The sequence below is a fragment of the Euphorbia lathyris genome, chromosome 3, assembly GCF_963576675.1.
Source record: "Euphorbia lathyris chromosome 3, ddEupLath1.1, whole genome shotgun sequence".
Lineage (NCBI taxonomy): Eukaryota > Viridiplantae > Streptophyta > Magnoliopsida > Malpighiales > Euphorbiaceae > Euphorbia > Euphorbia lathyris.
Window position 1 is genome coordinate 98,560,268 of NC_088912.1, and position 23,504 is coordinate 98,583,771.

General features: G+C 32.2%; 2 protein-coding genes and 2 long non-coding RNA genes across 6 annotated transcripts; 3 read left to right on the forward strand and 1 right to left on the reverse strand.

Annotated features, from left to right (window-relative positions):
* Nucleotides 1–764: 764 nt before the first annotated feature.
* LOC136221936 (serpin-ZXA-like) lies at nt 765–2,881 on the forward strand. Its single transcript, XM_066009414.1, has 2 exons — nt 765–1,219; nt 1,789–2,881. Exons 1-2 carry the CDS (start codon nt 857–859, stop codon nt 2,632–2,634), a joined length of 1,209 nt encoding a protein of 402 aa, XP_065865486.1. The 5' UTR covers nt 765–856; the 3' UTR covers nt 2,635–2,881.
* Nucleotides 2,882–3,452: 571 nt separating this feature from the next.
* LOC136223888 (uncharacterized) lies at nt 3,453–9,347 on the forward strand. 3 transcript variants are annotated; one of them, XR_010686182.1, is made up of 6 exons: nt 3,453–3,815; nt 4,535–6,405; nt 6,504–6,641; nt 6,817–7,110; nt 7,217–7,330; nt 9,288–9,347. It is a non-coding gene; the product is annotated as an uncharacterized lncRNA (long non-coding RNA). The 3 variants fall into 3 exon arrangements; XR_010686184.1 differs by having other exon boundaries at nt 5,471–6,405; XR_010686183.1 differs by lacking the exon at nt 9,288–9,347 and adding an exon at nt 7,511–7,628.
* Nucleotides 9,348–13,097: 3,750 nt separating this feature from the next.
* LOC136223769 (serpin-ZXA-like) lies at nt 13,098–15,029 on the forward strand. The gene is made up of 2 exons (XM_066011930.1): nt 13,098–13,551; nt 14,047–15,029. The coding sequence occupies exons 1-2, from the start codon at nt 13,156–13,158 to the stop codon at nt 14,917–14,919; spliced, it is 1,269 nt and encodes a 422-aa protein (XP_065868002.1). The 5' UTR covers nt 13,098–13,155; the 3' UTR covers nt 14,920–15,029.
* A 22-nt stretch (nt 15,030–15,051) lies between these two features.
* LOC136223770 (uncharacterized) lies at nt 15,052–23,467 on the reverse strand. Its single transcript, XR_010686130.1, has 4 exons — nt 23,213–23,467; nt 22,940–23,051; nt 22,672–22,762; nt 15,052–15,162 (listed from the first exon to the last, which is right to left on the reverse strand). It is a non-coding gene; the product is annotated as an uncharacterized lncRNA (long non-coding RNA).
* Between the last annotated feature and the right edge of the window lie 37 nt (nt 23,468–23,504).

Genomic DNA, 23,504 nt, shown 5'->3' on the forward strand with positions numbered 1-23,504 from the left:
AAGTGTGATAATCGGATCTTTGGCGTGATACGAATTTGGAGAAACGTTTTTACGGTTGCTTTAAGTACGAGGTAAAAAAATTGGAATTAATGAAAGTTAAATGTTTTGGGTCAGGAGCAATTTTACCCCCTAACGTCTAAAATGGTGCAATTTTACCCCTAACGTTGGAAACCAAAAGCAATTTTATCCCTAACGTTGATAAATTGGGCCAATTTGAGAAATAATTCATCAAACTGTCTTCTCGGTCATGAATTTTGTCATATAGACTTCACACGTGCATCATTTTATTAGTAACAGATCACAAACATATTTTGAAATGTGAAAAAAATAAAAAAAAAATATACTGTCTTTTTGTACGAATTAGACAAAAATATTAAAAAAATACATCGAATTTATAAATATTAATCTCTAATTCTATTATTAAACTATAAAAAACACGAAATCCTTTTTCTAGAGAGAATTTTTAAGAAATTGGAGCAGAATAAGGAAAAAAAATATATGTGTTTTATAATAGTGTCTGAAATTGACTTAATTTATCAATATTAGAGGTAAAATTGCTCTTAGCTTCCAACGTTAAGGGTAAAATTGCACCATTTTAAATGTTAGAGATAAAATTACTTCTAATCTAAAACGTTAAGGGTATTTTTGCACCTTAACCCTAAACTCTTAATTAGACGTTAATTTTTACTTTCACCCCCATCAAGGTCGAAACTTCCAAACAAGCCTTAGCCGTTTAAGAGATATATATATAAAAAAGAAATAAGGCTCCACTTCCTTCTCCGCCGCTTGCTCTTTCGTCTCCGATACGCTTCCTATCTTTGTCAATCTGAAAACCGACGAACCCCAAAGAAAGAACATGACCGCCTTTGGGACGCAAATTGCTAGCAATTCAATACTCAAAGAAATCAACAATGGCTGCCAACAAAATTTGGTATTATCTCCGTTATTGTTGCATATTGCTTTGAATATGTTGGCTTCTGCTTCAACAGGCCGAACTTTAAAGCAGTTGCTGCACTTTCTCGAATCGGAAAGCATTGCCGATCTCAATACTCAGTCTTCACTTTTCACGGAACTCGCAAACAGTAGCGGTGGAGGACCGATTATATCGTTGGCGAATGGAATTTGGGTGAATAATTCTTTCCCTGTGAAGTCTTCTTTCAAACAGTTGGTGGAAGATGTTTACAAAGCTAAATCTGAATCTTTTGATTTTGCGAATCAGGTATGTATCTTCTTTTTAATTAGTCGTTTTTCAGTCCTAATTGAGATTTGGTACAAATTTATCAAAATCATCCAAAAAATTCCATTGCGAATTTGAAGGTCTAATGGTTGAATTTGTATAATGATGCAGTCGAAGAATAGACTTCCAAATTCATAGAGAAATTTTGAAGTTTGAGATTTTTGTGTTTGGGATCCTATCTTAGGATTTTAATTTAGGGTTTTACTTTTGCTATTTAAAGATCAACTTCGGCTGTAATATTTACACAAATTTCGATTTTTCTATTTAAAGATCAACTTCGGCTGTAATATTTACACAAATTTCGATTTTTCTAAAGTTCTCTAAATTTTGAAGATTAATGATAGGTAATTGATAGGGATTCATGCCCGATTTCAACTATTTGTAACATGTTTTTGTGATTTCCATTGCATCAATGTGTATATAGTTAGTGACTCGTATTAAGGACGGACTTTTTGTTATTATACGAATGTACTTAAATGTTCCTATTGGCTTGTCGATGTAAACAAAGTTAGCCGAATCATGATCCAATTACTAACAATTGTTTTGTGCAGGGAGAACAAATTAGGGAGGAAATCAATTCTTGGGCGAAAGAAGCCTCGAAAGGACACATCTATCCGCTTCTTCCCCCTGGTTTCTTTACAGAAGATGCAATAGCTCTACTTGCAAGTGCGATCTACTTCAACGGAACATGGGCTCAAAAATTTGATGCCTCAAATACAAAGGATGGAGATTTCCATCTCCTCAATGGACAAACTATAATAGTTCCCTTCATGAAGATGTCTTATACGAGACAATTATATGGATCGTTTGAGAGTTTCAAGTTACTCAAGATGGCGTATAAAAATGGCCAATCAGACATGAAAAAATACGCCATGTACATCTTTCTTCCTCATCAAAAAGATGGATTGCAAGAACTCGTAGAAAAGTTCGGCTCTGATCCAAAATTTTTACTGGAGAATCGCGAGGTTTCAGAAGTCCTGCTTAGAAAATTACTGTTGCCAAAAATGAAGTATAAATATGAATTGAATGTGAAGGATACCATGGAAGAACTGGGATTGGATTTGCCTTTTGACGAAAAGAAAGCTGAGATTACAGAGATGGTTGAAACCCGTGAGGTAGTTTATTTATCGAAAGCAATTCAGAAATCTTATATTGAAGTAGATGAGGAAGGTACAATTGCAACTTCTGTCAATATATGGTTAGATAATTGTGGATGTGCAATGCCGCCTCCAATGCCGCCTCCACCACAACATAATTTTATAGCAGATCATCCGTTCCTATTTATGATCAAAGAAGAGGTTTCTGATATTATCGTGTTTGTTGGAGCTGCTCTTAATCCTATTCCGGACGGAGGAGCCGGGAAGAAGAGAAAGAGGGAAGATAGAAAGAAAAAGTAAAGTTTTTTCGTGATAGTTATTGGTTAACTTCTGATTGATGTTTAACATGATATTAAATGTCTTTCTAAGAGCAATTTAATCACTAATTAGTACCTGAAAAAATAATTATAACAACTTATTTGATTATTGCTTTGTATTAGGTTGAAAATATTTTAACAAAATGACGTTGCAATTTCTAATTTCGTTTAAGGGATATGGTGTAAATTTGCCTCTTAACGTTTTTGGAAAAGTACAAATTTACTTCTAATGTATGAAATGATGCAATTTTACCTTTAACGTTGTCAATCATGATCAATTTTGCCATTAACTAACAGAAAATTTAAATAGACTAGTTTATCGTTATTCAACTCGTTATGTAATTATCGCATGAGACTTTGCAAGCATCAATTGTGTCTAAAATATTTATTTTGTTACTCACATATCCATATAAACAACTTGCCAAAATGATAATATTTAAATCAGTCAGACACAAGTTAATCATAAAAAACTGCATTGTGTTATTAAAAAGGTATAAAAAAAACCCCGTCATAATACACATAACTGCTTACAAATTTGTTGGAAAATTCGATGTAGTCGAACACTACAAGAAAATGCTCGATCACCGACAGATCTCACCGACGGAAAATAATCTGTCGGAGATACCGACGGAAAACCGACACAAAGTTTGCCTCGGTCATCACCGATAAATATCCCTTCACATTTTTAGAATGTGTCGGTAAATAATTGGTGGATTTTTTCCGCTCCCAATACCGAGACATATTGTAGGAAATGAAAATTGTTGGAGATGTCACCGACAAAAAAAAATGTGTGTAGACCGACAGATTTGTGTCGGTGATTATGACTTTAAAAAATAAAAATTACTATTAATACTGGTCATCAAATTTTCAATTAAAAAAATTAAAAAGAAATTAATAATATATAAAGATAAAGATGTCCTCCTCCTCTCGCCCTAGTTCCTGCCTCAGTCGAGTAAAAACTTTTGGAACCCTCTTCTCACTCTCCTCCTTTCGTTCACCAATGCCGGCGCAAATTTTCACCAATTCAGCCGCCGCACTGTGCTCGTACCTCCACTTCTCCCACCTTACTGTCTGATACGGACTTCTCTCTTCCTCTTTTCTGGTTTGCTTCTTCGACTCCTCGCTGCCTCCAAAATCCTCTTTTACCCTCAACCTCCTTTCCAGGTACAGATCTCGTACTCCTTAGTGCTTGCATTTAATTTATTATTTGTTATGGTTGTTTTTGCTATTGCTATTGCAGGGGTGTTGTCTGTTTGTTTTTGTTGTTTTCTGTTGATTGTGTTGTTTGGTTTCTGGGTTTCTGGTTTGGGGTTTTGTGAAATCAAAATGGAGCCCTAAATCTTTCTCACTTGAATGAGTTGGGTATGCTAGAATGCTTGTTATCTTTTTCATTTTTGGAGTTGTTGATTTGCTCTCTGAGAAATCCAAGTTCCTCTTTTTTATCTTGTCTTTGCCTTTCATCTTGTACCGTGATATGTTTGCTTCCTGACAAAATATAGAAAATTGAATGTTCATTCTATGAAACCTCATTTAAGACAACAATGGGTTATTTTTATTTATTTTTCTGGGTCAATATTTTGGTGAAATTGAAGTCCTATTTTGTCAACTAATTGTTTGTTTGGAATGGAGCTTCTGATCTAAACAAATCTTTCTGCCCCTTAGTTCTGCTCTCTCTGTCTTTGGTTTGAGAAATTGAATGAATAAGGTAATTCTCTGTTAAACAAAAGGAACAAGTTTTATTAAATTTGGTCTCTCTTAGTGATATCTGTTGCTTTCTTTTCCTGCTAAATTATAGGAGATTAGTTGTATTTTCCTTCTCGCTTGACTTGGGACTCACATACTTGCTAAATTTGGAATAAATGCTATGATGTAACCTTTACCAGGTTTGTACTATCCGGGTGCAAATATATCAAGGACATCATCTTGAAAGAAGAAAAAAAATCAAAAGAGAAGAAAGAATATCATAAGAGACGAGAAAGCTTGATAGTGGGCCAGAACGAAGTAACGAATAAAGTAAGACTGTAATCTAGTCTGGCCGAAGTGAGTCAAGAATGTAGAAGTTACAAGGTAACAAAGGTAGCTACCTGGACTCTATCTTCAGATTCTATTAGCTAAGGCAAGGTAGCTGCGTGGACTGTACTATATCTTTTAATTGAGTTAGTGTGAAGTAAGCAAGCTTAGTGTGTACTCTATTCTTTACCCACTCTCTATATATTCTATAAGGTTGGAGCATTTACTTCTAGTTTAGGTCTAAGCTCTGTAGTAAGACATAATTGAGAAGTTACTACAGTTTTGGTGTAAGCCAAATAGTATAGGTGCTAGGGTATAGTTCTGGTTTAGGTCTAAGCCAAATAATACAGTATTGACCTGTGTAAAAGGTTACAGAGCCTCAGTACAGGTCTGAAAATTGGAGCTAGAGTAGAGTTCTGGTTTTGGTTGTAACAGCTTCTTCCTTGAGCGTAAGACTACTTAGCTTTGGGAGTTCGGCTTACCTCAGAGGCTGCTCAGAGAAGAGCAGCTCATTTGGCTATACTTGATTGTTTTAACAACTTCTCTTGGTTTTTGAGTTGTAAGTTCTGTATTGTCATAAAATGTCTGTAGCTCATTGTGTGAGAGTTGCTTATGATTTGCCAAATTGATGAAATCATAGTTGAAGTTCTTTTCTTAAAACTTTTAGATAACTGATAAATTTGTTTTCTCCATTTCTCTTATATATTTCTTTTTATAATGCTCCTTTTATTTCTCTTATATATTATTCTGATTTTGCTTCATGTTCTAAATGATCCTTTTATTTTTAATCCAATTTGACACAATTGAAGGATATGGTACACTTTTGCTGATTCATTGATGATATTTGGACTTTAAGCTGCTGAGACTCATAGTTATTAGTTGCTAGTCATATAATTTTACTTAAGCTAATTCATACTCTTTTCACATAATTTTACTTGGGATAAGGTACCAAAATAGACCTATGGTTTTTAGGGAAGTATCAATTTAGGTTCCACGTACAAAATAGCACCAATATAAGCTTAACTTTAAAAAAAGGTCGAGGCCTTGATACCATTTTTTAAACGTTAAGCCTATATTAGTGCTATTTTGTACATGGAGCCTAAATTGATACTTCTCCAAAAACCATAAGCCTATTTTGGTACCTTATCCCATTTTACTTTAGTTATTTTTGGATTTAGATTGCGAGCATATTTTCTCTGTTCTGGCGTCTAATTGGTATCTAGTGTTAGTTTGTTGATTTTCTATGGTAGATGAGAATGGCGGCATAACCTTGCTGGTCGATGGACTTGCACATGTCACCTGTGGTAACAGAAACTCTGTGGTTGCAAACCTGGCTCGTCGATGGACACTGGTTGAAGATTGCTAGCTACTTCCTTGGTCAGATTCTGATTACGATATTCGTTTCTTCATAATAAAGTTATTGCATATTTGTTTTTTTTTTTTTTATTTCAGGTGCGTCTGGCGCTAGTGTTCTTAATTCAGTTAATTTGATGGCTCGTAATATTTTCTACACAAGCATTCATGTTCTAGTTAGTTCACTTGATAAAGATCTTAGTGAAGGGACGGTAATGCAGCAAAAACTCTTTACTTACATTTTTTTAATTATTATTATTATTTTTATCTATTAGAGATTGATTCTACAAAACCTCACAAGATATGGGGAAGTTACAAATCCAATTATTATGTTTCACTTTCTTTATTTCTCTTCCCCACCAAATCATCTCAATTTCAACCCAAGAAGCTGGTAAGTTATTATATCTATTGCAGTTCTATTTACAAATTACTAATACTATTTTTGGTTCTTGATTTTATGAAATGATGTTTGTATCATTTATTTTTCAGAGCACGAGAAAGAATTTGATTGCCAACATCCGGATGAATCGGGCCATGATATGAATAGAGGCCATGATATTAGGGCCACTTAAGCATAATTACAAGCCTGCAGGTTCTACTTTAAAGAATAGAGGCCATGATATGATGGTAAGATAAATTTTATTATACTGATACAAAATTAAGTCTTATCTTTCTAGCTAGTTAAAATGTATAATTTGGCTCTTCTACTTGGCATAATTTGTCAGTTTAATCCATAAACTTTAACATTTGCAAATCTGAATAACTTTTTTTAATTTTAATTTGGATATTGATTTGAGTACAGTTGCAATGGCATAGTTGTGGAGCAAGAACTCTTGAAATTAATGGAACTGACTAAAACAGTCTCATTGGCATTCTCCAAGCGAGCACACTGTCCAAGAAAACCAGTGATCTTATTTTATTTAATTTATTACTGTAATTCTCATTTTATGAAAATCTTATTTTTGAATAAAAAATGAAAAATAATTGACTTAGGTATGCCCTGGAGCTTCACTTGGTTCATGAGTGTAAAGATGGGAAACATGCTGTGATTGGGGTTATGTATCAATTAGGAAAAGCAGAACCCTTTTTAGCATCTGTAAGTATTTTTACCCTTTCCCCATTTAGCATTCTAAATAGCTTTGGTGCTTAAAATATTCGTGATTGCAATGTTGTCAATGACTAGATATTTTTTTTATTTGTAGGAAGTTGTAAGCATTGATTGGAATCGAAAATCTCTTGGTGACTTCTTCAAGACAAAATACGACTGGTATTTTCTTGTTGTATGATCCATTTGGGCATTTGGCCCTGATAAGCAGGTACTATATATGCTTTAAATATTTCGTGATCGAGCTTTGTGATTTTGCCTTTTCTAAATTAATAAATTATCCTTTGCAATCTGTTCTGTTTACGTCATGATTAAAATGCATAAGCACATGATGATGCCCAAATGCAACACCAACCATGACACTTGTGTTTGACAAATATGATATTTGCAGGGGCCTAACATTTTATTAGATGATACACTTCCTCCTGAAGTTGATAAAGGGTTGTTGGGTGTTGTCAAGTGACTTAATTAATCAGTTGCTTTTAATTAATCAGTTGCTTTGCTTTGGTTGTGCCATTAATTCTTGACTATTCTTGTACTATATATGTATATGAGTTCCCTTCAATCCAAATAAATTTGCTGAAAAATATATATTGATTTTTATTATAATTCACAATAAAATTGATTGCAAAAATGGCAATTCCGACGCATTTTCCGATGCAAATATTTGTCGGAAATTATTTAAATAAATATGCTGAAAAATAGATCACCGACGCACATAGGTCGGTGATGCTGTCGGTAAGACCGACAACAATCACCAACTAAAATGGGTCGGGAACACCTACACATATCACGACACCAAATGTGTCGGTGATATCCCGACCCAGCCAAAAATGTGTCGCAACGGGTTACCTAGGAGGTCAACGCCGACACATCAGATTCTGTCGGTCTTCCGTCTGTGATGATGATCACCGACACATTTTTGCTTATCAAGACAGAATTTTCCGTCGGTGATAGCGTTTTTTCTTGTAGTGGAATAACTGTCAAACCAGTTAGTTCAAATTTTTTGTTGTGTAGGGATAAAATTGAACTTGCTTGACAACCATTGAACTTGCTTGACAACGTCAGGATTAAAATTCTATCATTTCATTCATTAGAGGTAAATCTACACTTTCCAAAAAAATGTTAAGGGTAAATTTAGACCTTATCACTTCTTTTAATGGTGTATGATTGGGATGCTTCCGTTTGAAAATGATGAAAGAAATTTGATGTCTCGGACCCTTTGTCTCCTTTATGATCCTCTCTCAAAAAAATAGTCTTCGTTTAATTAAAATAAAATAAGGTAAGATATACAAATACCTCTAACGTTATCGGTCATTGTTAGGGTAATTTTTGCTTCTTATCCCTGTAAAAAATATATTAAAACTTCATCTTTAAACTTTAATTCGGTTTATCATTCGATTTGTTTTATCGATAACAGATCAAACATGAAAACTTTACATGGCCAATTATCCGACACAAAATTGATACGTAATTATAGTGTTTCAGTTTTGTTTAGTAGATAACAAGTCATTTTTGGAATGGATTAGGGGTGACTGCTGCATATAATATGTATGGTTAAATAATAAAAGTAATAAAACTAGAATTATCGATTGTAAACACGACTCAAACCTTCCATATTTTTGTTTACCACTGGTAAATGCATTACACAAACCAAATATGCTATGTTAACAGACTTTTGGATGATCATGGTTAACTCTCTAATCAAAAAACGATATAAAATATTTGTAAGTAATAGTATATCTTACTATTATTTGGAGGCTTTGCTGTGATATTTTTTGGTTTAGGCTTTCAAATTCGTAATTTAATGTTTTTGACTTATTTCTATAAATTTCCTTTTTAATCCTCTCCTATTTATAGGGTTCGAAGTTAGGGTTTTGCTTTTGCTATTTGAAGACCAGTTTCCGTTGTAATATTTCTTTTTTGATAATCAATGGATAAATTTCGATTTTTCTAAAGTTCTCTGAATTTTGAAGATTATTGGTAGGCATTCATGCGGAAATCAACTATTTGTAACCTGTTTTTGTGATTTCCACTGGGTTATGTATTTTCATAGTTAGTGACTCATGTAAAGGACATATATTTCCTTATTATTTTATGAACATTGCCGTCGATATATACAAAATTAGTCGAATCATGATCCAATTCCTAACAATTGTTTTGTGCAGGGAGAGCAAATTAGGGATGAAGTCAATTCTTGGGCGAGAGCAGCATTGAAAGGACACATCTATCCGCTTCTTCCTCGTGGTTTCTTTACAGAAGATGCAATAGCTCTACTTGCAAGTGCGATCTACTTCAAAGGAATATGGGCTCAAAAATTTGATGCCTCAAATACAAAGGATGAAGATTTCCATCTCCTCAATGGATAAATTAGAAAAGTTCCCTTCATGAAGAAGTCTAATACTAGACAATTATATGGATCGTTTGAGAGTTTCAAGTTACTCAAGATGGAGTATAAAAATGACCAATTAGACAATAAAGAATTCGCCATGTACATCTTTCTTCCTCATCAAAGAGATGGACTACAAGAATTGGTAGAAAAGTTTCGCGCTGATCCAAGATTTTTATTAGAGAATCGCGAGGTTTCAGAAGTCGTGCTTAAAGAATTACTGTTGCCAAAAATGAAGTATGAATATGAATTGAACGTCAAGAAGACCATGGAAGAAGTAGGGTTGGATTTGCTTTTTGACAAAAAGAAAGCTGAGATTACAGAGATGGTTGAAAATAGTGAGGTAAGCAATTCAGAAATCTTATATTGAAGTAGATGAGGAAGGTACAATTGCAACTGCTATCAATATATTTTTAGTTGGAGTTGGAGCAATGCGGCGCCCAAAGTCGCCTCCACCAACATAGTTTTGTAGCAGATCATCCGTTCCTATTTATGATCAAAGAAGAGGTTTCTGGCATTATCGTGTTTGTTGGAGCTGCTCTTAATCCTATTTCGGAAGGAGGAGACGGGAAAAAGAGAAAGAGGAAAGCGACTAAGATTAAAAAACAGAAAGATCGAAAGAAAAAACAAATTTGATGTTTAACATTATATTACATGTCTTTCTAATAGCAATTTAATTACTAATTAGTACCTGAAAGGATAACTATAACAACTTGATTGGATTAATGCTTTGTTTGAGGTTGAAAATATTTTAATAAGATGACATTGAAATACAATTTCTAATTTCTTTGTATAACAATGTATATTTGATTGTTGCTTTTGTTTGAAAGTGCTCCAAGAAAATCTGTTATCTCCTCCTACGTTCCTGTTATAAAAAATGATCTCTATTTAATTAAAATAATAATTGTGTAGGTTAGGAAGATCCGCATAAAAACATGACATTTTTGTGAGAGAGACAAGAAATTCGAGTTTTTCTCGAAAGTGTTTGCAAGAAATTTAGAGAAATGGATATGAGCAATTATTGTGTATGTTGCACGTAAAAAAATCATGAAAAAAATACAAAAATAAACCTTATGGTTACACCTGTTTTCGAACAACACCCATGTGGTTTAAAAGTTTGCAAAATGGTACTTTGAGGTTCATTCCGTTAGCAAACAGATATCAAATTAACTAACGTTGTTAAAAGTTAAAGGAAAAAGAATTAATTTGGTCCTTATAGTTATTTATTTTATAATTTATCTCCCTTATTATCTAATTATGACAAACAAAACCCCAAAAGAAAAAATAAAAATCAAATACAACATATTCTCTCTCTTTTTAATTTTTAAGTTTTCTACTTATTTCTCTCTCTACTCTCTGCTAATTTTAATTGTGGTTTAAAAGAAAAAATCCTCCCTGAGATTCTCAATAGAAACTCCGACGTTGAGTATCTCAAACGCTTCAACTTATTACCATTTGTCTCCTATTTTATTTATATAAATGATAAGATATAAAAGTAATTATATATATATATATATATATATAAAATTACGTTATTAAATCATCACTTATTTTACATTCCATCCAAACACAACAAGTTTAACATGTTTGGAAGTTGTTTTTTGGAGAGTAAATGAAGGTTAATGAAAGTTAAATTTTACTTCCTTTAACCTTCAAAATCTAAGGGCCTGTTTGGTTCAGCTGTTAGCTAATAGCTGTTGCGGTTGCTGTTAGTTGTTTGCAGTTGCAGTAAGCTGTTAGCTGTTTGCAGTAAGCTGTTAGCGGTTTAATTACTAGTGTTTGGTAAAATTATATTGAAATGCTGTTGTTCGGATTTAAAATGTCTAAAATGGACATGTTTTAAATTAATCAACGATGAAATTATAAAAGGGAAAAATGTGAAAAAAATACCCATAATGCTTACAACTAGGAATAATTTTACTCTTAACGTCTAAAATGATGCAATTTTACCCATAACATTAACAAGTTGGGTTGATTTCAAATATTATTAGAAAACATAGATATTTTATTTCTTATTCTACACCAATTGCACATATCAGTAGTTTTAAAAAAGAGATTTCATATTTTTTGTAATTTAATAATAAAATTGAAAATTAATATTTATAAATTTGGTGAAATATTTGGATTTTTTTTGTCCAACTTGTACAAATATTTTTTTATTTTCTTAAAAAAAATTCATGTCCAATCATATGTTTGTGATCTGTTACTAACGACGATAAAATGGTACACATGCGAAGTGTAGATGACAATATTCATGACCAAGAAGACAGTTTGATAAATTATTTCTCAAATTGACCCAACTTATCAATGTCAGTGGTGAAATTGATTTTGATTGCCAACATTAGGTGTATAATTGCACCATTTTAGACGTTAAAAGGTAAAATTGCTCCTAGCTATAAATGTTAGGAGTATTTTTGCACTTTATCCTATTATAAAATAAAAAATGTGTTATACAAATTAATAAAAATAATCTATACAAAAAATAAAAAATTTATTGGACGTAATAAAAAAATATTCTTCCAGTAATTATTTTGTAGAAATATAAATAATGTTAAAGAATAAACATATTTTGTGGAAATAAAAAGGATAATTTTGTCAATAATAAATAACTACAAACAGCTGTTTATGAAAAGCTCCAAAATGCTGCATATTTCAGAAAAAATGTTAAACGCTGCGGTTATATAAACTTAACCAAACGCTATTTTTCATGCGGTTTGAAGTGAAACGCTAAACGCTCATCCGAAAAGCTAAAACAAACACTCCCTAAGTAAACTGCAAATTGAAGTTAATAAAAGTTAAATGTTTAATTCCTCTTAACTCCAAACTAAGGGTTAATGGAAGTTACAAAAAAAAAATCATTAAATTTTTTATTTATAAGAAGTAAATTTAACTTTCATTCACCTTCATATTTAAACTAGGTAAAAATATCATTAAGCCCTTGCTTTTTTATTTGAATAAATTAAGTCCCTGATCATTTATTTTTGGTCTTATTAAGCCATTTATGACCAAATTAGTAAGTTATAAACATCTTATTCTGTTAAAAATACTTTATTAACTTCATCTGTATTTGAAATTATTAAAAAAATCTTTTTTACATTATAAATTAAGGTTTTAACAGTTTTCCTACAACCAAATTACACATCCAAAACTGCTTCTAAACAGTGAAAAAGTACAAATTTCGAACGTGCAATGAATACCAGTCGGTTAACCGAATTTTATGTTCAAAATTATTTTTTGGCTTAATACACAAATAACCCCCTGAACTTGTCCAAATGTTGTAACTGCCCCCTCCAACTTTCAATTGTAACAACTTACCCCTCAAACTTTTTTTTTTTTTTTGAAGTCAATAATCAATGACTTAATATATCGAAATAATCAATGACTTAATATATCGAAATAAAAGATTAAAGAACCAAAAATTAAAGGGGGATGCTTTTTGCCTTTAAACTACGCTTTACGTTCTATAAACTCTCTATTAACGATTTAATTCTTAACTATCTCCTAGCGGTTTAAGAACTCTAGTGTTTCTAGAATTACTGCTATATATATATATATATATATATATATATATATATATATAAACAACGCTCCAATCCTTCTCCGCCGCTTCCTCTTTCGTATCTATTTCACTTCTCACCTTCATCAATATGAAAACCAGCGAACCCCAAAGGAAGAACATGACCGCGTTGGGGACGGAAATTGCTAGTAATTCCATTCTCAAAGAAATCGACAATGGCTGCCAACAAAATTTGGTATTATCTCCATTATTATTGCATATTGCTTTGAATATGTTGGCTTCTGCTTCAACAGGCCGAACTTTAAAGCAGTTGCTGCAATTTCTCGAATCGGAAAGCATAGCTGATCTCAATGCTCAGTCTTCACTTTTTGCGGAACTCGCAACCAGTGGCGGCGGAGGAGGACCGATTATATCCTTGGCGAATGGAATTTGGGTGAATGATGGTTTCCCTTTGAAGCCTTCTTTCAAACAGTTGGTGGAAGATGTTTACAAGGCTAAATCCGAATCTTTTGATTTTGTGAACCAGGTATGTATGTTATTTAAGTCGTTTTCAGTTTTGAATATAAAGATAGCGACAGGATTTAATTAGTTGTTTTTCAATCCTAATTGCTGTGATTTTTTTGGTTTAGGCTTTCAAATTGGCAATTTAATGTTTTCGACTTATTTGTATAATTTTCCTTTTTAGTCTTTTCCTATTTATAGGGTTCGAAATTAGGGTTTTACTATTTAGTTTTTGATAATCAATAGATAAATTTCGATTTCTCAGAAATTCTCTAAATTTTGAAGATTATTGATAGGTATTCATAAGGAAATAAATTATTTGTGACCTGTTTGTGATTTCCATTGCATTAATGTGTATGTTGATAGTATTGATAGTTACTCACTCGTGTAAAGGACAGATTTTTCCTTATGATTATATGAACATTGCCGATTACTAATACCTTAAATGTTCCTGTTGGCTTGTCAATATAGACAAAATTAGCCGAATCATGATCCAATTCCTAATAATTGTTTTGTGCAGGGAGAGCAAGTTAGGGGTGAAATCAATTCTTGGGCGAAAGAAGCCTCAAATGGACACATCTATCCACTTCTTCCCCGTGGTTTCTTTACAAAAGATGCAATAGCTCTACTTGCAAGTGCGATCTACTTCAAAGGAATATGGACTCAAAAATTTGATGCCTCAAATACTAAGGATGAAGATTTCCATCTCCTCAATGGACAAACTATAAAAGTTCCCTTCATGAAGAAGTCTAATACTAGACAATTATATAGATCCTTTGAGAGTTTCAAGTTACTTCAGATGGAGTACAAAAATGGCCAATCAGACGATAAAAACTACGACATGTACATCTTTCTTCCTCATAAAAAAGATGGACTACAAGAATTGGTAGAAAAGTTCCGCGCTGATCCAAGATTTTTATTAGAGAATCGCGAGGTTTCAAAAGTACTGCTTAATGAATTACAGTTGCCAAAAATGAAGTATGAATATGAATTGAATGTTAAGAAGACCATGGAAGAAGTAGGGTTGGATTTGCTTTTTGACGAAAAGAAAGCTGAGATTACAGAGATGGTTGAAACTTGTGAGGTAATTTATTTATCGAAAGCAATTCAGAAATCTTATATTGAAGTAGATGAGGAAGGTACAATTGCAACTGCTATCAATATATTCTCACTATGTGGATGTCCAAGGTCGCGCCCAAAGCCGCCTCCACCACAACATAGTTTTGTAGCAGATCATCCGTTCTTGTTTATGATCAAAGAAGAAGTTTCCGACATTATAGTGTTTATTAGAGCTGCTCTTAATCCTAATTTGGAAGGAGGAGCCGGGAATAAGAGAAAGAGGAAAGCAACTAAGATGAAAAAACAGAAAGATGGAAAGAAAAAACAAAGTTGATGTTTAACATTATATTACATGTCTTTCAAATAGAAATTTAATTACTGATTAGTACCTGAAAGGATAACTATAACAACTTGATTTGATTAATGCTTTGTTTTAGGTTGAAAATATTTTAATAAAATGACATTGAAATGCAATTTCTAATTTCTTTGTATACCACTGTATATTTGATTATTGCTTTTGTTTAAAAGTGGTCGAAAAAAATCTGTTGTCACGAATACCTTATCTCCTCCTGTGTTCCTGTCATAAAAAGTGATGTCTACTTAATTAAAATAATAATTGTGTGGGTTAGGAGGATCCACGTAAAAACATGATATTTTTGTGAGAAAGACAACAAAATTTTTCCCGAAAGTGTTTGCAAGAAATTTAGAGCAATGGATATAAGCAATTATTGTGTATGTTGCACGTAAAAAAAATCATATATCGGGATGTTTTATTTTGAAAACATAGCTTTAATTCAAACAAGAATGAACATAGAAACGGGTAGAGTTATGAGTTGGGACTCAACTTAATGTCACAGATTTGTTTTATCAACTCATTTAAAAAAGGGATTAAATATAAAAATACCTCTAAGAGTAATGGTCAATGTTAGGGTCATTTTTGCTATGAAAACTTTACACGACACAAAATATAAAAATACCTCATACAGTAATGGTCAATGTTAGTAGATAACGATTCATTTTTGGATTAACATAAAATTGGCATAAATTTTTGGGTTGGATAACTTGAAAATGACACGAATATAATATGCAAACTTAATTGATAAAGCTAATAAAACTACAATTGTCAATTGCAAACACGACTCAAACCTTCCATATTTTTGTCTACGACTAGTAAACACATTACACGAACCAAACAAGCTATGTTAGCGGACTTTTGGATGCTCATAGTTAACTCGCTAATCCAAAAACGACATAAAATATTTATAAGTAATACTATATCTTACTATATTTTTAAATGCCACCGTTAACATATAAGTACATTATAAAATGAAATGTGACCTGAAAACATAACGCGCAATTAAAAACTAGACTACATGCTTTGACACGATTATGACACATTATTTTGTTTGAGTTGAGTTAAGATGGACTCATTTGACACTACCTCGTGAATAGTTTTGGCATTATGGGAGCCATTCTGCCCATTTCATCAAGATAAAGACGACATATTCTATCATAACCAGTTCCTACCTCGATAATTGATAGTACGATACAAACACGGCGTTATCCAATAAAAAATTCTAGGCTTAATACATCTTCATTCAATAATCTTATATTTTTGTCCAATTACATTTAATAACTTCATATTCTTATCTAATTGCATATCCCAAAACTTCAAACTGTCCAATGAATTTTTAAAAGTTTCTAATTATTTATTTATTTGACATTTTTTTTTACATGGTGATCACTTTGACACATCGCGGAGTGTGTTTCTAATTTTTTACATCCAACAAATTATATTGAAAAATATGAGGTTATTAATACAATTGGATAAAAATAAACAATCATTTAGAATTTTTAAATTGAAGTTTTATACTAATTACAAATGTAACAGATGTATCAGGCCAACTTTGTCATTAATAATTTTCAATTTTTTTTTATAAATTCAATAATTTAATTCGGTTCTAAAAACTATAAATTATTACAATTTCATATTTTATTGCAATATATCTCATTTGGAATAAAAAAAAATTTCTAATTTATTTAAAATTTATGTATACTATTTAATCTAAAATTAGATATTTCAATATTATCTTTCCTATTTAGGTGTATTTTAGGGGGTTTAACCCTTGTTTGGGAAGAGGTTAATAGAGGTAAATAAGAGTAATAGAAGGTTAAATATCACATTAACCTTGTTTGGAAGTTGTTTTTGGAGAGTAAATGAAGGTTAATGGAGGTTAAATGTTTACTTCCTTTGCAAACTCATTTGTTTGGGAGTTTGGAGGTTTACGGAGGTGAGAGTTAAAGGAGGTAATGGAAAGGGAAGGAAGGTATGGAAATGAAAGTTAAAAATTAAGCTTGTTTGAGAGTTCATAGAATATAAATAAGATTAAATGTTTAACTTCGTTTGAGAATTTAAATATAAAATTTAAATGAGAGTTAAATTTACTCTGTAGAAACAATTTTAAAAAACTTTACGTTACTCCTATTAGTCCCAAATTTAGAGGTTAGAGGAAGTAAACATTTAACCTCATTAACCTTCATTTACTCCAAACAAGGTTAACTTAATATTTAAGCTTCCACTCTTACCAAAAAAAAAAAAATATTTAAGCTTCCATTACTCTCATTTACTTCCATTAACCTCCTCCCAAACAAGGGCTAACTTCGGAATTAGATGTTAATGGAAGTAAATTCCAAATTGGGGTTAATATAAAATTTAACTTTCATTACCTCTCCATATTTAAACGTTCAAACGAACTTAAACTTTTAGTCTCGTTTACATTCTATAAACTCTCAAAGCTCCACTTCCTTCTCCACCGCTTCCTCTTTCGCCCCTACGCCAAATCTGCACTTTCTGTCAAATTTGGCCTTTATCCCTTAATTTTTTTTTTAATATATTTAGTTTCTTGGTTTTGGGTAGGATAGGGGTGAACAAAATTGACCGATAACCAATAACCAAAAGTGAACCGAAATTTTACTTTGTTTCTGTTCGATTTTAAAAATGAAATATTTGATTATCGATTATCAGTTCAGTTTTGGATAGGTCTCCTATAGTGTCAATGTAGTTAGGATTAGTGTTTTGGCACTTTAGCTTTGTTTGGGTGCTTTTTTTATTATAGTGGGTTGCTAAATATCGCCCCAAATTACTTATCACCGCCTATATTTGGGCTTTTTTGTCATTCTCACAATTTTGATAAAAACTAAAAATTCTCTCTCCAAAATTAAAATATGAACAACAATAATTGAAATTATAAAAATAATTGACCTGTGACAACCTGAATCTCGGAAATGGAAGATTACGAATCGGAAACATTAAAATTTACATTTTGTATTTTTCATCACAAAAAATTGAACGATTAAGTATTTTTCGTCACTAAAATTTTTACGGCACCGGTCAAAATTTGTCCTAGGTGGATGCCGCATCCTGCCCCTGCCATGGCTGGAGCGGATGCCGCATCTTGCTCCCGTCATGGGCCGGGCGGGTGCGACATCCGCCTAGGCCAAATTTTGGCCGATTCTCTCAAAAAAAAATTCAGTTTTGAATTTTTTTTTATGAAAATGGCAAAATTGTTCAAATGTGGTGGTGATAAGTAATTTGGGGGCACTAAATAGCAATACCCTTATTATACCAACATACTAATTACTAATAAATTGAATAGTCTTCTTAGTCTGTGGATATAGACAAAATTAGTTTCTAACAATTGTTTTGTGCAAGAGGAGCAAGTTTGGCATGAAATCAATTGTTGGGCGAGAGAAGCCTCGAAAGGTCACATCTATCCGTTTCTTCCCCGTGGTTTCTTTACAAAAGATGCAGTAGCTCTAATTGCAAGTGCGATCTATTTCAACGGAACATGGGTTCAAAAATTTGATGCCTCATATACAAAGGATGAAGATTTCCATCTCATCGATGGAAATACTATAATAGTTTCATGAAGATGTCTTATACTACACAATTATATGGATCGTTTGAGAGTTTCAAGTTACTCAAGATGGAGTATAAAAATGGCCAATCAGACCATAAAAAATTCGCCATGTACTTCTTTCTTTCCCATCAAAAAGATGGACTACAAGAACTGGTAGAAAAGTTCGAGTCTGATCCAAGATTTTTACTGGATAATCACGAGGTTTCAGAAGTCCTTCTTAAAGAATTAGAGTTGCCAAAAATGAAGTATAAATATGAATTGAATGTGAAGGATACCATGGAAGAAGTGGGATTGAGTTTACCTTTTGACAAAAAGAAAGCTGAGATTACTGAGATGGTTGAAACTAGTGGGGTAGTTTACTTATCAAAAGCAATTCAGAAATCTTATATTGAAATAGACGAGGAAGGTACAATTGCAACTTCTGTCAATATATTAACTTTTGATGATGATGAATGTGCAATGTCTCCCCTAATGTCGCCTCCACCACAACATAGTTTTGTAGCAGATCATCCGTTCCTGTTTATGATCAAAGAAGAAGTTTCTGACATTATAGTGCTTGTTGGAGCTGCTCTTAATCCTATTCCGGAAGGAGGAGCCGGGAAGAAGAGAAAGAGGGAAGATAGAAAGAAAAAGTAAAGTTTTTTGGCGTGATAGTTCTTGGTTAATTAACTTCTGAATTGATGTTTAACAGCAATTTAATTACTAATTAGTATCTGAAAGGATAATTATAACAACTTATTTGATTATTGCTTTGTTTTAGGTTGAAAATATTTCAATAAAATGATATTGAAATGATACTGTCGAAGAATTGAATTCCAAATTCTTTGAGAAATTTTTATGTAGTGTCAGTTTCTGACAAATTTTGAAATTTGAGATTTTTGCATTTTGGATCCTATTTTGGATGAAAATGGGTCAACGAGCAAACTCCATTTTGCTGTGATAGTTTTTTGTTTAGTCTTTCAAATTCGCAATTTAATGTCTTTCGACCTTATTTCTATAATTTTCCTTTTTAATCTTTTCCTATTTATAGGGTTTGAAGTTAGGGTTTTGCTTTTACTATTTCGATTTTTCTGAAGTTCTCTAAATTTTGAAGATTATTGATAGCAATTCATACCCGAATCAACTATTTGTAACCTGTTTTTGTGATTTCCATTGCGTTAATATGTATCTATGAAGCACGGAAACTCTTCATAACATGCTGAAACTTATACTAAACGTTTCCAGGCACGTTTTCCTACCTATTTTGATTAAAATTCTAGAAATTCAAACTTTCTATTATGCAATTCCTATTCTATGTAAGATTAGGAAAATTGAGACTTCCTATTTTAGAGATAATTCCTTCCTTATATCTTTCGTTTTTAAGAACTTACCCATATTTCTTTTCGAGCTTGGACTTTCTTCCTCTTGTTTTAATGTATTATTATATTTCTAATATTTATAAATATGCCACTATATTTTTAATATTTACACGTTTCCCCCACGTTTCTGTTTCCTATGTTTTTCAGAAATTACGTTTTCTAATATCGTTTCCGTATCCGTTTTCGTTTTATGCAACATAGATGTGTATATATGTATTTTGATAGTTACTGACTCGTGTAAAGGACAGATTTTTCCTTATGATTATACGAACATTGCTGATTACTAATAACTTAAATGTTCCTATTGGCTTGTCAATATAGACAAAATTAGCCGAATCATGATCCAACTCCTAACAATTTTATTTTTGTGCAGGGAGAGCAAGTTAGGGGTGAAATCAATCCTTGGGCGAAAGAAGCCTCAAATGGACACATCTATCCACCTCCGACTCGTTTCCATGGTTAGCTGTGGGGTAATAGAGTGGGCTCTGTTGTGGCCGTTGGTTTCTTCTGTGGAAGGCCAGAATTGGATCCAGATAATTTCGCTTAGGGTTTATATTTGAAGGAGGACTAAACTTGGGCAAATTATGTAGTGGGCTTCTAAGACAAAGCCCAAGGGACGGTTTTATAAACCGCTGCAACTAAAGGGCTGCCAAAGCCCATTATTTTTGTAGTGACTTCTTCCCCATGGTTTCTTTACAAAAGATACAATAGCTCTACTTGCAAGTGCGATCTACTTCAAAGGAATATTGGCTCAAAAATTTGATGCCTCAAATACAAAAGATGGAGATTTCCATCTCTCAATGGACAAATTATTAAAGTTTCCATCATGAAGAAGTCTAATACTAGACAATTATATGGATCGTTTGAGAGTTTCAAGTTACTCAAGATGGAGTATAAAAATGGTCAATCAGACAATAAAAATTACGCCATGTACATCTTTCTTCCTCATAAAAAAGATGGACTACAAGAATTGGTAGAAAAGTTGCGCGCTGATCCATGATTTTTATTAGAGAATCGCGAGGTTTCAGAAGTCCTGCTTAAAGAATTGTTGTTGCCAAAAATGAAGTATGAATATGAATATGAATTCAATATTAAAAAGACCATGGAAGAAGTAGGGTTGAATTTGCTTTTTGATGAAAAGAAAGCTGAGATTACAGAGATGGTTGAAACTCGTGAGGTAGTTTATTTATCGAAAGCAATTCAGAAATCTTATATTGAAGTAGATGAGGAATGTACAATTGCAACTGCTATCAATATATTTTTACTTGGACTTGGAGCAATGCACTACAAGAAAATTGATTTTTGGTAACGGAAAAAGTCATTGCAAAAAATATTTTTGGCAACAACATGTCATCTATTGCAACGACTTTTGGTCATTGTGATACATTCCGTTACTAAAGGTTTATGCAACGACTTACTATTGTTGCCACTAATATATATTTGGCAACAACCCGCTTGTTGCGAAAGCTTTGTGATTGCGAAATATTGACCGTTTGTGAGAGATTGAAAGTTTTCTTTTGCCACAAGAATTAGCGTTGCTATATATTATAACATTTTTGCAACATCTGACGTTGCTGTTTATTTTGACGTTTCGCAACAACACTCGTCGTTGCTATATATTTTCCCATTCCGCAACAATACCCGTCGTTGCTATAAATTTTGATATTAATAGTAACAACTTTCATGTTACCAAAGTAAATTTTATAAAATATTTTATTTTCCAATTATTTTAAAAATTATAATTTTTTTTATTAATTTATTTGAATTGAAGGGATCTCTATATATATATATATAGAAATACAAATAATACAAGAGTTCATATTATGAAAAACATGTCAATTTTTGAAATAGTGTATTTTGGGTTAAAAGGTCAATCAACCTGTAATTTGTAAATATTAAACATGCCAGCATGTATAGTAACACCATTTTTATCAATTTATTTTCTACAATTTCGTAACCAAAACCTAAATATAGTAAACATTATATGAATTTTTTAAGTTTTAATACACAAAATATTTTTAAGGTTCCATTAAGATATGGCATTACTTGGGTGACCCTTGACATTAAGTTATGGTAAAACATTCAACTATAGAGGTTTGGCAATTAGTAACACCTAGCAATAGTGGAAAATAGCATAAGGTAGCAAATTTGTTCCTAACATTTTGTAGGGAGTGGTTTTCTTGCCCTTATTGTATGAAATGGTGCAATTAAACCTGTAAATTTGACGAACAAGCTCAATTTTACTCCTACTTCAAAGAAAATTTAAAAAGATAATTTTACTATTACTTGACACGTTATTTAATTATTACATCAGATCTTTGATATTTATCAGCCAAATGTCAATATTTAAGTCTAATAGATACAAGTTAATCACTAAAAATAGCCTAAATTTTTTACAATGTTATCAAAATATATATAAACAAGCCACCAAATTACCGATAACTATTTTATTTCATTGACAAATTTGTTTGGAAGATCTGACGTAACAACTGAATAACTAAGCAGTTCAAATTTTCAGATGGATACGATTAAAATTGATTTTGTTTAACAACGTTAGTGGTAAAATTGTATCATTTTATATGTTAGAAGTAAATTTGCACTTTTTTAAAACTTTAGGGCCAAAATTGGACATTATCCCTAGAAAGTAAGGTACAAATAAAGCAAACTATGAAATCGGTAACCCACTAAACTATAAAATTAACATTGATTATATCTATGGAAGAGGCCAATCAGAATTTAATTAATGCTTATGGAAACTAGTTACTATTTATTTTATTTTATTTTTTGAGCAAAAAAATCAAGACTTACTCAGTGACAGCAGGACCACCCAAAGTGCAGAGGATATTAGTGGCTCATGTGAAATAAAGAAACAGATCCATTGGACCGAACACCTTCCGACCTGTAATCACCATATAAAATAAAGCAAATCAGAGGATTAAACAAAATCCAAGTCTAATCTGAATGTTAAATAGATAAAATAAATAATCTTATGCAAGCTATAAAAGTTGTATAACTGAACCAAGAAAAGACCAAGCTAAATACACTTCAAACCACTAATGGAAAATTAAATAATAACCTAGATGCTTGTTTTTACAGAGTTCTAATCTCCATTGTTGTTCTCCTCTTTCTCTGCATTTTTAACTGCATCAAAGCTATCACATCTACACAAACATTTTATCTTTATGGACCTGAAACAAAGTGTGAAACAATGTATAAGAAGTAAAAATGAAGGATTTTTAATTAAACCCAACACCATGAAGCTAAATAGGAGCTTAAGGGTCTGAAAATCACCCTTTTTTTTATAACCGATCAAGATAACTACAAACAGAGAATTTCACTAAAATTATACCTTTATTGACATCTGTCTATCATCCTCCAAATCTGTAGCTATTCTTGAAAATGAGAATGACAATAGACAAAAGAGCATGATAGCTCAAAACCCACAAGAGAGAAAGAGCTTAGAAACAGACGCCATTGCTTCTGCCGGAGAGTTGTAGGGGACGACAGAGAAGTTGATGATTGATGAAAAAAGATAATTAGCGTCGTTGAGAGTTCAGATCTCCATTGACGGCGAGAGAAGCGGAGAGAGGGCAATGAATCTATCTTCAGAGAGAGAGAGAGAGAGAGAGCGGCAGAGTGCA